General features: G+C 42.2%; 1 protein-coding gene across 3 annotated transcripts in view; it reads right to left on the minus strand.

Annotated features, from left to right (window-relative positions):
* The window catches only part of FNIP1 (folliculin interacting protein 1), a 70964-nt gene that overhangs the window by 37276 nt on the left and 19455 nt on the right, over window positions 1-14233 (minus strand). For 2 of the 3 annotated variants that reach the window (XM_049830077.1, XM_049830075.1), the window contains exon 2: window positions 2414-2540. In XM_049830077.1, the coding sequence (XP_049686034.1) occupies window positions 2414-2540 (127 nt within the window). Of the gene's footprint in view, window positions 1-2413; window positions 2541-9649; window positions 10686-14233 lie in introns of those variants that run through there. The other variant, XM_049830076.1, reaches the window with a different exon arrangement.

Raw genomic sequence — 14233 nt, forward strand, 5'->3', positions numbered from 1 at the left:
CCTTGGTCCACTGCACTCAACTCTTGACATATGTAGAGATTAGATATATAAAATAGAGCAAAGTAAATCTCACCTTGCTGCAGGCATACAACTCTTAAATTCTAATTGCTTTCACGTCTCATAAGCAACAGAAAATGGGAACTGAAGAGCACAGCAACATAAAGCAAACTGAAACCCTCTTGGTTCTCCGCATTAGACTGATTAGACTTCAACCAGAACAGTGTGGCCACTGCTAGGCACTCTTGCAAATCTCCCCCCTAGTGTTATTTGTAAATCCAGAGGTATAAATCACGTTAGGAAATGGGGGGCTGGGGGGAACAGAGATGCAGAAAGCGTTGGCTTTTGTGGGGTGGTGAACAGATACCCTTTCAGAAGGGAGAGTGCCCAGCCCACACACACGTCTTGTTGCAAAAGGGCAAGAGTGCCTTGGAATGTGCTTAGAGCCAAGATCTGGCTTTGTATAGGCAGGGTGTGTCTTTGTTAATGAAAATCATGATAAAGAGCGAGAAAAATAAACAATGCAATTCCTTGAAAATGGCCAGTACGTACTGCTAACTGTACAAGCCTGTACTAAGCTTGCAGCAAGCCAAGCCGAGGACTCTTCTGCACGTTTTTACCTGCATAATGTTTCTGCTATTGCAAAGTTTTGTTTTACGAGGAAAGTTTTGCCTGACATGACATTATCTGAGTGCTGCAGAAGGCAGATGTCACAGCAAGCAAATGTTTCAATATATTCTCTTTCAAAGTCTCCTAATACCACAAAAAAGAAGAAATGTATCAAGTTACTAGAGATGAGTACTGGCCATTTCAAACACCCTGGGAAAAGTCTTCCTCTACCAGTCTCACATACTCATTTCACAGAGATGGTGAATACCGCTATTTCCCTCCCCCTTCCCCCCTTAGCAAAGAAAAATAAAGGAGAGATTAATATGCAACCATATTAGCTCCATTATCAGCTGTTTATTCTGTTGCTGTCAAGCTGCCAGAGTCAACAATCTTTCTGAAATAAACCAAAACAGTGAAGTTTGCAAGTTCACTGTGCAAGTACAGATCTATCTTAAAGAGGGTTTAGGCTTTCAAGAAATCAATTGAAATATGGTAAGAGGATTTATACTGTGCAACATCTTTTTTTATTAATGAAGTAATACTTTATAATTAATGAAGTAATAGTAATGAGCATAGCCAGCAATTCGTACCAATAAACCACTTCTGAGATCTCATCTTTAAAAACCTGTTTTCCTGGCAAGAACACCTAGAAGAACAGGAACTTATAAATTATAAAGCCATTCTAACAAGCTAAAATTAAAAAGAAAGATGCATTTTGTTCAACATTTGTGAAACTTGCTTTACTTGACAAATTCTCAAAAAGAACTAGGAAATTGGGATCTTGATTCATGGCTATACAAGCGCTAGAGTAAGCGATGGAGAAACCTGGAAATTAGTGCTTGATGAGAAACAAACGGACTCCCAGAGGTTAGGATATGTGGACATAGGAAGCACTCAGGACCAGGATGAGAAGCATCAGGCTGACAATATTCAGCAATAGGCCAGAAGAGTTTACAAGCTGGATGAAGAATCTTCTGGCTGTACTCCAATACCCAACATGAAAACCAGGGCTTGAGTGTAATATGTTATTTTGTGTACTCCTGCTTACAGAACTTAGTAGGTCCTACGGGTAAAAGCAGCTGGGATCATGAATTTCAGCTCACACAGTGCTTTCTGCTCACAGAGCTTAAAATGGTTTGCAAACGTTTTTCGAGGTGGTGAAAAGGAAGTTCAAAGCAGCGAATATAAGCTGTCCAACCTCACACAACCACTTAGAATAGCACTGTGGCTAGAAATTAATCTTCTGGCCAGAGCCCTTAGAAGTAAGTATCCTCATCTGACTGCATCCATTACAGTTGCAATTAATAGATTACCATGCAGACCATGCCAAAAGGAAAAACAGAGGAAAACTTTTCAAGTAACTTTGTGTGAAAAAACTGTCAGCAAAGCATAGAAACAATTGGCAAAAGCTAACCAAACAGGACACAGGAGGACACAGGACTGGGAGGACCTTCCGATTAAGAATGCACACCCCACCATGGCATAAAAGCACATCCATAAATATCAGTTTATGCCCTGCCTCAGGCCCCCAGCATTGCCTGCTGCAGCACCAGGAAGGAATACTTCTCTCTGAAAGAGCAGAAAGTAGACGAGCCCAGGAATAAAGAGATCACTACAGTATTTAAAGCTGTTAAAAGTGAAATCACTGAAGCCTGAATAATTTGCAACTTAACAGGCATTTAAATATAGCCCTGCATATAACCGACGTTTAAATGTTAATGTGAATAAAACAGAACATTTGTGATTTATTGGTCTTGCCATTTAAAAAAATATAGACTATAACCATTCAAATTAGTAAAATACTCACCGACACCGAAACATCCTCTATTTTCCTTTTAGCACTGGAGTCAAATAAGACATTCCGTCCTCTTCTTTCGCAGTCCTGATACACAATCAGTCGGATCTGACTTGGGTCAAATTCCGGCAAAGGCCAGCTTTAATTAAAAGATAAAAGAGCAGAAGGATCAATTACCACAACTCTTTATTACACTGGCCTTTCTATGTTTTCTGTATATACAACTATATTAAAACATAAAGTCGAGCAAATGTAATGCCGTTTCATCAAACCCTTTGATCCTGTAGCCAGAACTATGCCTTTTGGGGTTTTTTTCCCCCTACACTTGCCAAATTACACTGGCATAAACGGCACCAATCCACTACAACCATATGCAATGATGTGCGCAGCATTACCAGCTCTTTTGCTCTGTCTTGTGATATTTAATGTTTTCTTCAAGTTCCAGCTTTTTGAAATCAAGGTCATAGAAGAACTCAGCTTTTATGTTTAGAGACACATACACCACCCCCCCCCCCCCCCCCAAAGAGTCCCTCATCATTGCAAGCTCTAGATTGAAAGCATTCACAATTCAAAAGCAAAAAGAAAAAAGGTATATATTCACACTGTCCTCTTCCTTAAGTAATGAATTTCTGCATTTGCAGTCATGGGTTTTCAGCCTCATGGTTTGGCAAACCACTGAACTCCACAGCTGAAAAAAATGCAAAGTACCTTTCCTACCCTTCTTCAGGTTTCACAAACACTGTAGTAACATATGTGTATAGAACTAACTGCAGTATTACAAACTACAGCATTCATACTAATATATATGCTTTGATGCTGGGAAAAAGAGAGCCATGTGTAGCTTGGTCCTGACTATATACTGAGGTCCTCACTACATTCAGACTTGGAAATCATCTCCACTTATGCCACTGTGATTCAAGGCCATGCTGCTGCACGGGTCAGCAAAACACACACAGCAGTTCTAACACACCTACTCCCAAACTATTTTTGCAGTCAATAACAAGGAAAGGAGCTTTCTTGAGCCTCTGTCTTCCCTAGTGTCACTGACTTCAGAGGAGCTCTGCAAAGGGAGAACTTGCAGGGCTCAGGTTTGAATACCATTGCCTTTAAGGGTGCTTTGTAGCCATAATCTTAAATTTCCATTTTAAAAAGCCAGCCATGACTTTAAAACCCAGCAAGCATTGTTGTCCATGGACTTGGGAATCCATTTTCACCGATACCTTCTCAGTTCTTGGGAGACAGGAAACAAGACTCCTCCTCTATCCATGAAACCAACAGGAATCATCTTCCAGCTAGTTACAGTAAGCCATTTCCTTAATCAAGTGAAATTCTATCTTCCTTATACTTGCCTTTTAGGCAAGCAGCATTAGCATGAAACCCCAAGAAGTGAGAAACAAGGCCCTGGAACTTTCTAGCCATTAATGAAGGATACAGACTCCCACTTTACAAGGAGCTGTACATTTATTTCAGCAAAGAGACGCCCATAAGTGATAAAATGGACTGAAGTAAACCTGGCATGCTAGACTCCAAGGCTATGGTAAATTTTCCTCTCCCCTGTCCCTCTAATTCACTAACCAAAAGGTTTCCTTCTCTGTGCCCATGCTTTATGTGATCAGTATGCTAAGGACAATTTGTAACCCAACAACTTCTGTAATAGGTCACAGCAGAGAATCAATTGGATCACCAAAGCCATGGTTGCCTATCAGAAGTTTTTAAGACTGTCCAATATAGATCCACAGGCTTTACAAATAGTGTAGTCCCAGTGAGGTGAAACTAAGCACCAAGACATACAGTTACTTGGTCTCTTGAGAGAGGAAATCCATTTCCTGATCTGCTCAGCCCCAGCATTTAGCAAGAGGAGAGAAAAACAGAAGCTGCAGAGAAGATAGGTTGCAACAAATGTCAAAAGCAACTTATTACAAGAAAAAAGCTTGAGCAACTTGAAACTGAAATAACTTGATGTCTAGATTTGGGGGCAAAGCCACGCACCCTCTCTCTTTGGGCACCTAAAGCCAAGCATTGTCCACAGAGGGACATGCCCACATGAAGAAGACTGCAAACTGGGCAAATTCTGTACCGAAAACCAATCACAGTGACAAACTCAGTGCAGAGCATACATTTACCAGGGGCTCTGCTAATGAGCCCCACCTGGCATTTCAGAAAATGTAAGAATACAAAATCTATATTGTTTGATGCATATTTGGAGTGTTATCAGCTGAGAGGCTCAAAGGCACTAGAGCTGGGGACAGTTACTTGTAAGAACCTGACTTCAGCTAGAGGCGAGGAGGCAAGTGAGACCGCTGGATAAACTGGCTTCCTGAAGGAATCATCTTTTTATATTTAAGTGAAATCGATGGAAATCTGGAAATTCATTTTATAGGCCACTGTGGTTCCTATAAAGAAACAGTGTGTGACAACAACAACGAATTGTTTGCCAAAAAGGTGCTATCGCTTGCTCCACCCTTGCAGTGCATTTGAATTTCCTTCACACTCAGACAAAAGCACGTCTTCCATTACCTAGTACTTTTGATATTTGACTTTGAAATTACTGGCAAAGAAGGGCAGTAGCTGTTCCAGATCTTAGCAAAGTCTACTTATAAAAAGCTCCAAGAGCAGATTACACACTAAGAGGAGAGAAAGCTAAATATAAAACTCTTGCTGTATTCGGAAACATATTTGATCAAGGTAACAAGAGCTTGTTTACTTCTCAGCTTCTTCACATGACATTTTAACTTTCTCTAGACAAGCATTTAGTAGACATTATCCATCATAATTTGTGATAATTCCAAATAAGCGTTATCTCTGTTATGTAATAGAGTCCTTAAGCACATTTCAGCCTTGCAAAAACATTCCCTGGCAATAGCGCGCCACTTCCCAAACCAAAAGAAACTTTAAGAGTGCTGGGGGAAAGTTCATTTAGACAGACAGTAAACAGAGGCAGGCTGGCACCTCCGACTCAGCCCCACCACCTCCCAGTGAGGAGGAAGCCAGACACAGAGTAGCTTTACTTTTGTTGTTACAGCTTTAAAATACCGTTAAGCTTGATATCTGGATAGATTATCCCCAGAAACACACAAATTCCTGCATGCAATACAGAGGGCATGTTCTCAAAACAAATATAACAGCGCTGTTCTTCAGGCGGATGAAAACTGACCTAGATCTTCTGAATATAATTAGTTCTGTTTATAAATGGAAACCAACTTTGACATTTAACTGATGTTTTCTTGAGATTCTTATAGGAAAACCAGGAGACGTAGAATCAAATGTTCTAGCACTGTTAATGAAAGGTGAGTCTCCATCTCCCACACCGTTCTGGAAATGACGGTTCTCTTAATGAGGACTTTCTGCTGGGTGACCTATCTATCACTCTTTGATCTTTCCTTGAACTGATTATAATTAAAGAAAAGAACAAACACAAAAACCACCAGCAAGAAAACCCCAACAATCTTTTCACCAGTGGAATTGTTTGTGACTTTGCCTTACAGTTAGTGCTGTGAGGTCACACGTCGAGTAAGAGAAGAAATAGTGATAAATTATTTCTGAGCAGGACACCAGTCCTATGGAGATCTCCACTACACAAACAGTGATTCCTCTAGAATGAGACATTCAGAAATACCTATATGCATAGAATGGGGTAGAAATCCATTGATGTCTAAATGCTGCGTGGGATATTTCAGAAACAAATCATGTAAAACCAGATCTCTCACAATCACAGACTGGTTGAGGCTGGAAGGGACCCCTGGAGGTCATCCGGTCCAACCCCCCTGTGCAGATGCTGATGCAAGTACAAAGCACAAAAGGAAAGGAATTATTCGGGACAGAAAGGCAAACTTCCACATGAATAATGATGAAATTATTAGAAACTAATAATAATGAAATCAAGGCCTGAAAAATGATATTTTAATGCATGTTCATACCTAAGCCCTACTATGGTTCAGCTTTTCTCCTCTTTCATCCGTTTTGTTTTCCTGCCTTTTTTTTACTTTCAACCACTAGGAATATTATTTATAGTTTACATTTACAGATCCATTACATGCTTCCTGACACCTGTACTGCAAGTTGCATGGCAATCCAGAAGTCGAAATGCTCTCCAAGGGTGGATTTTCTCACGTACCTAATTCCTGGAGTTTATTACTACCATAGGCACTTCTCAGCAAGAGGCAGCTGAAAGGCTTTAAATTGGTATTATTATACTCTGTGCAAGTTTTAATAGATAAAATGACAGACGCAGAAATCCTTCATTACCACTCTACCAATTAAAATACAAGATTTTCCCCTGTAATTGAAAGCAAGTACATTCCTTCCTCCTTGTTTCCACTACAACACGAACAGCACTTCTTCATTACATTAAAGGTTTAGCTTAATACTATTTTTCCTCCTGCCTGAGACTTTACTTTTAAAACTATTTCATATTAATACAGCTTAGATAGTATCCAATTACTTTTTAATAATTAGCATAGATATTTTAGAAGTCTTAAAGAGAAGCAATTGAAGCAAACCGATCAAGATATTAAGCAGGTAGGAATTGTAGAAGAGTTTGCTAAAAAGTAAAGTTGCTCAAAACCAGAATATGACTAATCATTGAAAAAGTAAATTGAAACTATCAGTCAAACTATTGTTTTCCTACATCATGTTACCCATAGTTATAAAAACTGCCTGGTGATGAATCACTTGGAACTATTTTTAAATGCATCTACGCAAATGATATTTATAGTTTATGCTAGCTTATCTGTCCTGCGTGGTTTTCATGTTAGCACCTTTTTAAAAGGCTGACAGGAACAGCCAGGGCAGAGCAGACGGCAGGTCCACCTTGCCCCATGCCCTCCTCGCAGGGCTCCGCGTGGAAGGAAACGTCTCCCTTTACTCCTATTAGACGCGCATCAGAACAGGGGCATAAGGATCCCCAGGGCTTATCTCCAGCTCCTGCAGATGATACTCTTCATGTATTATCGTTGTTACAGTAGTGCTCAGACCCAGCCAACTTCTACACGAGTGCTGCGCAGAGGCTGTCCCCGTCTTGAAGAGCTTACGCTGCAAATACGAGACCGTTCCACTGGGTGCATTGGGATATTTCAGATGCAGATTATGTCCATGTTCCAGAGAGATGTACATTCACATCGAAGCACGCTCACCTGTACATGCACAGCCCCGTAGTATTTAGGATCCTGCAGTTGCTTTGTTATAGGGAAGGGTGATCAAAAGCAGAAGAAAAATGGTGCTGGCCTAGTCCAACCATCATATCATACACCTCTCACCCCTTACTGAGGTGGCCTTTCCAACGAGGGATTCCTTTCTCCCGCCCAAATTGCTCTACGCATTTCTATTATCTGTTACTGGATTTTTTTTTTTCCATTTGGCTTTGAGAAGATACAACAAAAGTTGAATATATAGGACACATGGGGAGGGTATTGAACGTATTTTAATACCTTCTTACTGCAATTCACTAATTCATTTATTATTTGACCATTATTGTACAAAGACAGCTGTGTAGACCTTTCTGAAAAAGCACAACTAATTTGGAAGCAATGAAAACAGCAATGTACGGCATGTTAACGATGCTTCCAGCTTTGGAAGATCATCCATTAGCTTTTTTTAAAGAGGCATGGGCAGGTTATTTATTTTTTTAATAATAACACCTGAAACGCAAAAGAACTTTATCAGGATTCACATGATAAGGATGATCCAGACCGCACTGCCAATTTGTAAAGTTGGCATTTTCAGCGAGAGATTCCATCTCAATGCTGGTGACATAATACCACCGTAAGTCTGTGAGGAGGAAGAAGATCCCTAAACTAGAGAAACCACGGGGCCTATACTTAGAAAAAATTTTGCAAGATAATTGTCTTTACAAGAGTTGAGGTCACTTCAGGGTTGTGTGACTATTGTGGTGAACTCCTGCTGATTCTGCAGAGAAAATCGGCATTAGTGACTTGGCCAAGGCCACGGAGGGAGCCCGTGACCATCGATTGCGAAGGAGTTTACCCAGCGCTCTGGGCGACACTGCCCTTTATCACTCTGACCTCAGCTGGGATTTCCCAAATGTCAAAGGACCTGTACTCTGGGTAGCTTGGAAAAACTGACAAGACAGTGGATCATTTCAGGGACAGCCACCCATGACGGGTGACTGCTTGCAGCGGCTACATTTTTCAGGTTTGTCACAAAGAAATAATGTTTCTTTAAAAAAAAAATAAAAAAAAAATCCAAGCCACCCCCTTTTCATTTCTCGAAGGAGGGTGACACTTCCACAGGCACTGCAGCATCACAGAGGTCAGCTCTATGCTGTATCTATAAATCTGTCTCACTCATTTACCAGCTTAGCAATCCTCACCTTGAATAGCTGCACTACTTGAGCTCCAGGAAAGTTCTGCTGCTTATACTAAGCACATATTGTACACTAGGAACATATTCAGCCAGCCAGATATTTCACACTCAGTATAATAAACTTGGACCTAAACTTCAATTGGCTTCCAAGGTCCTTGGCTCTGCCCAATTCTTTAACTGTGTATGAAGCTGACTTTGTTTTCATTTTTTTCCTCCTTCTACCAAGTCACTTGGCTCTCACTAAGATACCTAATTTATACTCTAAAGTCCAATACATGAGCCAGATGCCTCTTCGTGAGCAAAAAGATGTAATACATATAGGTTAGGTACAGTCCAGTCAACACATTAATCATAGTCTGGAGGGTGATATTGAAAATAAGTAAGTTGGAAGGTTTTGTTAAAGACGTGTAGCATGTCGAGTAACTTTGCAATTTACACAGCTTCTGAATCTACAATTAGTAATTTCACAGAATATTTTGGGTACTACTTTACGTATGTCATTTAAAAAAATACCTGTTCAGCTTTTAGCTGATTTAAGCACATATATGCATGCAAATATATGCATATACACGCGCAGACACACAAGCTCCGTGCTCTTTTGAAATACCTGTTTTAATTAAAAAAAAATTTAAAAAATCACACACAAACAAGACACAGCTCCTTTCAGTTAAATTCACTAGAATTGAACACAATGTTTTAAATTATTCACGTAGACTACACTTCCCTTTGCAAAATTACAACAGATAGAACCAATTCAGGGGAAAAAACCCCATTCATGCCATTTAGCATATAGATATAAGAAGAACCATAAAAAAAATTAAATCTCTAAAAGCTTCACAGCTCTGGGAAAGAAATACTTTCATCGCAGTGAAAATATTAAGCTTTCAAATAATTAAAACAATCTCAAGAACTGTGCAGTGACCGTACCTGGGAAGCATCTTTGTCCCCCGAGCAGTTCCACTTTTCAAAATCCCTGTAAACTCCTGTTGTGCCCAGCTGCCAACTCAGGTTAATAATAGCAATGAGCCATATTCATCCAAAACCACAAGACTGTCAGGTGACCTATCAAGAGGTCTGAATTTAACTCAAACAAAAGACTCTCCATGCTGCAACGCAAAAGGCTTAATCCTAGCAACAGGATCACAAAAACCACCTTAAAGCAAGCAGTTCGCTGAAGCGCAATATAGGCGTTTGCACCGGGCTGCGTTTGCGCTGCCCTGGAGTTTCGTAACCCAAATCCTGCCCCTGCATTCTGTTGCACAGCCCGGGATTTCTGCTCAAGTAAATACTGCCCGTCTTCCCCCACTCCTTTGTCTCTTCCACTGTATCGCTGCAGAGGAGATCGCTCTAATTCATCAGAAAGCTAAGCGCTGCTTCGGCAGCCGCCGGAGCGTACATGTCAGTCCCATCTATCCTCCTCCTCCTCCTCCTCCTCCTCCTCTAGCGAACGCGACCGGAGTCGAGTCTCACGACCCAAGTCCCCCGGCAACCGTCCCGCTCCTCCGCGAGCCGCCACCGTCGGCGATTCAACCCGCTCGGACGAGAGGCGAGGGGGCCGAGCGACGCGGCCTCCTTCCAGACTGCACCCCCGGCCTCGACATTCCTGGAAGCGACGGGATGCTTGCGCCGGAGCCCGGGAGAGCGGAGGAGGCAGAGGGGTGGAAAAGCGAGCGCTGACGGCCATCATGTGACCCAGCTGTCAGCGCGTGCCACCTGGAGCCGCCATCCGCCGCCGCCGATCCCAGCGCCGCCGCCGCCGCCGCCCCCGGCGCGGGATCTCAACGCCGAAGTAAAGGCCTTCGACGGCTCGACTCCGCCGGCTCCCGTCCGCACGCGTGCCGGGAAGGGCGGGAGAGGCGCCTCGCGGCGACCCCGCCGATCGCCGCGCGGCCGGTTCTCGCGTCTTCGGCACGTTCGGCTTCGGGCTAAGGGGAACCAGCTCTGCTCCCTCTATCGCGCCGGCACCCGCTCCCCCTCCCCACCGGCTCCTAGAAGGACAAAGAAAGCACTGTATGCCCTGGAAGGGCTCATTAATATTACAAGCCAAGCCTCAGGGACATGCAAGACAATTGGATGGCAATATAGAGGGGTGGGTTGGGGTTGCTGGTTGTTTGGGGTGGGTTTTTTCTTTTGGGGGGGGGAGGATGCAGAATAATGCCCACAAAGAAACGCTGACCAACTCGACAGCTGTAAACAAGGTTTCACGACCCCTCTTGTGGTAACCCAGGCCATGCTAGGAAGGCTGCCCGGCACATCACAAAAGCAAAGAGCTTGCTATTTAAAGAACTTTTTTTTCTCTAAATTGTGGGGGGAACAACAGAGATGGACAGGGAAGTGAGGAAGGAACCGGGCATCCAAAAGAGCAATGCACATTAGAAGCCATCAAGTCTTCACAGGTATATGTGGGACTAATCATTCATACTATTAATTTTGTATTACTTTTGGACAAAACTCAGCAAATATATAAAGGCAGGAGACTGTAGCACCATAGCTCCTACTTCAGGGGTTTGTTTTTTTCAGTGTCTGAAAACCTACAGGTTATGCCAAATACAAAGGCAGCAAAAATCCATTTATCATCAGGATCTCCTGTTCAGCTGCATCCCACAACACAAAGTTTAGGGCTATCAGTGATACCCCTGTATCACAAGAGTGGGTGAGCTGATGCACTTGTCCATGGGCTCTGGCTCCAAGACCCAACAGCCCCGATAATTTTTTGCCCTCTGGGATGGATTCCACCGGTGAACACTGAGCTCCCTCTCCCGCTACACATCTCCTGGATTAAGTTTAGGGATAAATCCATAATCTATTGACACAACAGCAGTTTTGCTGCTGACTTATAGGAAGGTAGTATTTTTATGTCTGGTGCTGGACAAGTGTTTTTGACACAAAAGCACTAAAACTACAAGATAGATAATTACTTGGTTCCAAATCCAAAACCGTTATCTTTTGTGACCCTGACTGTTTTGTAGGAAATTTCTCATTTAGAAATGAAGAGCTGGGGCCCTGACCTCACAAAGACATACATTATAAACTTGGCTTTTCATACACGACTAGTGCCCTGGAATTCAATGGAATTACTCACATGAGCAAAATTGGGCATGTGCTGTTTACAAGACCCATACCTTAAAACCAAATCTTGTCTTTAAAGCTTAAAATGCCAGGCCTTGGGAGTTGTAAGCAATAACATTTGACCTCTCCTACCTTCTTGATCTAGTGAAAGAAACGTGCTGTGCACGGTAACTTCCTTTACCTGTGTGGCAAACGCACGGCTCTCTAAAGGTTACTGATGTCAAAAGTGACCTTTTTTTCTTAGGCATGCAATGGTGAGAAGTTCAGTGCAATGTATTATGTAAACATTTATTTACAGGAGTAACATCTAAAGTTTCCATTTTACCTCAGGGTAACCTGATGCGTGTTAAAGACAAGTGCTTTGAAAGTGGACCCAGCCTCCATCCAACAACTGACCAGGAAAAATACTGGAAGAAATTTCTCTTCAAATAGAGACAGACTCAAAAAGTGTATGGAGAGTCAACAGTGCTTTAGCCAGATCAGTGAATATTTATTGCTTGAGGAAGGACTTCAGATACTCAGTGTTGGTTCAAACACACTGTCACCATTCCCACATCCAAGAAAATACTCAGGCCTCTTTAAGATTAAACGTGCACTGTCGTCTTCTCTAGGTGTATATCCGGGCACAGTGAACATCCTATTTACTGATCCAGAACAGAGGAGATAAGCTTTCATAAACAACATCTGATTCTAAATTTCTGAGGACAGCGAGATGTTCTGGTCACACCAGTACGTACCTATAGTATGTTAAACCCGGGTCCAAGCCTGCACTCAAATCCAAGCCTACTGGCTGCCAATTGCAGATGCAAAACCATGCTCAGAGAAAGTTTCGGGTGTGCAGGGATGGGGGAACGCAAGGCAGGTGTGCAGAACCGTAACCCACCCTGCTCGACTGACACAGCAGCATGCCATACAGAGGGCACAGCACAGCCCCTTTGCCAGCCCTCCTCGCTGCTTATCTGCACTGTTTCTAGAGACGTGAAATAAAAATAAAACCCAAAATGGGCCACCGGTTAGTAAAAAAAGCTATAATTACAATATTGGTTGTATTCCAGATGCAGTAACTTGTTTTCACCTATGGTATGAAAGCTTTATGGGGTTTTCAACAGGTCTACAGCCTCTACTGTTGAAAAGTGTCTCCACAAAGGCAGCTTTTTTTGTTTTTTCTCCAAGTCCAAAAAAAGTACCTCATTTACCACCTAGATAGTATTTGGCTTTGGCAGAGAATATGATACTCTCCAACTCTCTGAAAGGGTGCAGGCTTCCCCCCCCCCCGGTCTCTGTGTGTAAATTTGAACTTGGAAAACAAAGCTGATAAATGTTTTTCTGAAGCTAGATAATATTAACAAGTTCAAAAAATAAAGTGATCAAAATCTCCTGCCTTAGCCCATCACCTTCCAGTGAGGTCCTGGGAGGGCACTTCAGTATCCATGCACGTCCACGCAACTGAAGATGGGAAAGATGTGGGTGATGGTGTCCAGCTGCATCGAATAGCCGAGAGGATGAAGTACATTCCACCCAAAGGATTCTGTGCAAACCCGGCTGCCAGACTGGGGCTGTGGCTCGTTCTTAAACATATATCAGCCAAAAAAACCCTCAAGACAAAAGAGCACTACTAAAGAGAGTTACTTTCTTCCTTTTTTCCAGAGGCATTTCTGAAAACATTTAGAATTACTGGAAAGGCTCATGTGCACCTTTTGGGTATAAATCATCTGATTTTAAACTGAGGAGACATCAGTTTGCTCCAACCACAATCTAAAAAAGTAATGAAATGATTCATTTTTGCTCTCCACTGCCTTAACGAGTTTTTTTAGTCTTTCTCCTGAAAGAAGGCTTCCCTCACACGTTGTAAACACACACAACAAAGAGCCAGTAAGCAAGCCAAGAAATGTTTATTGCTTAGTAATGCACGGAGGTAGGAGCTGGAAGCCACACTAGACAAAAAGAGAGAAAACCAATTAGGATTTTATTTGAAATCTGACTAGAAATACTTGGATAGCACTTCTCTACAAAATACTCGCCTTAATAGGATTACCACTGAGCTAGACTTTTAAATGTGCTTTCTGTACATTTTTGCACCCCTGCAAAAAAAATTCCACTGAATTCCTCACTGCTGGAGTGGAAGAGTGGACAGTATTAAAGCATAAACCCTCTGTATACCACTGGAGCATATACACATACCTGCACGCACCATAGATATGCACACACAAACATAAGTCCAGCCAAAGGTCAGCAAGAGCCAAAACGATGAGAAAGATGTCTGTAAGCAGTCCGGAGGTTTTTCAAAACCTAGGCCCCATTTTCTTTAAAGGAAACAAGATTTTTAGATACTGAAAAAAGTGCTTTTGATATGCAATACAACAAAAACCAACCAAACAAAAAAATCAACAGAGAACCAAAGTTTATAAACTCTCCATAGACAGGATTCTCACTAGCACCAAG

Source organism: Accipiter gentilis, chromosome 26 (genome assembly GCF_929443795.1).
Source record: "Accipiter gentilis chromosome 26, bAccGen1.1, whole genome shotgun sequence".
Lineage (NCBI taxonomy): Eukaryota > Metazoa > Chordata > Aves > Accipitriformes > Accipitridae > Astur > Astur gentilis.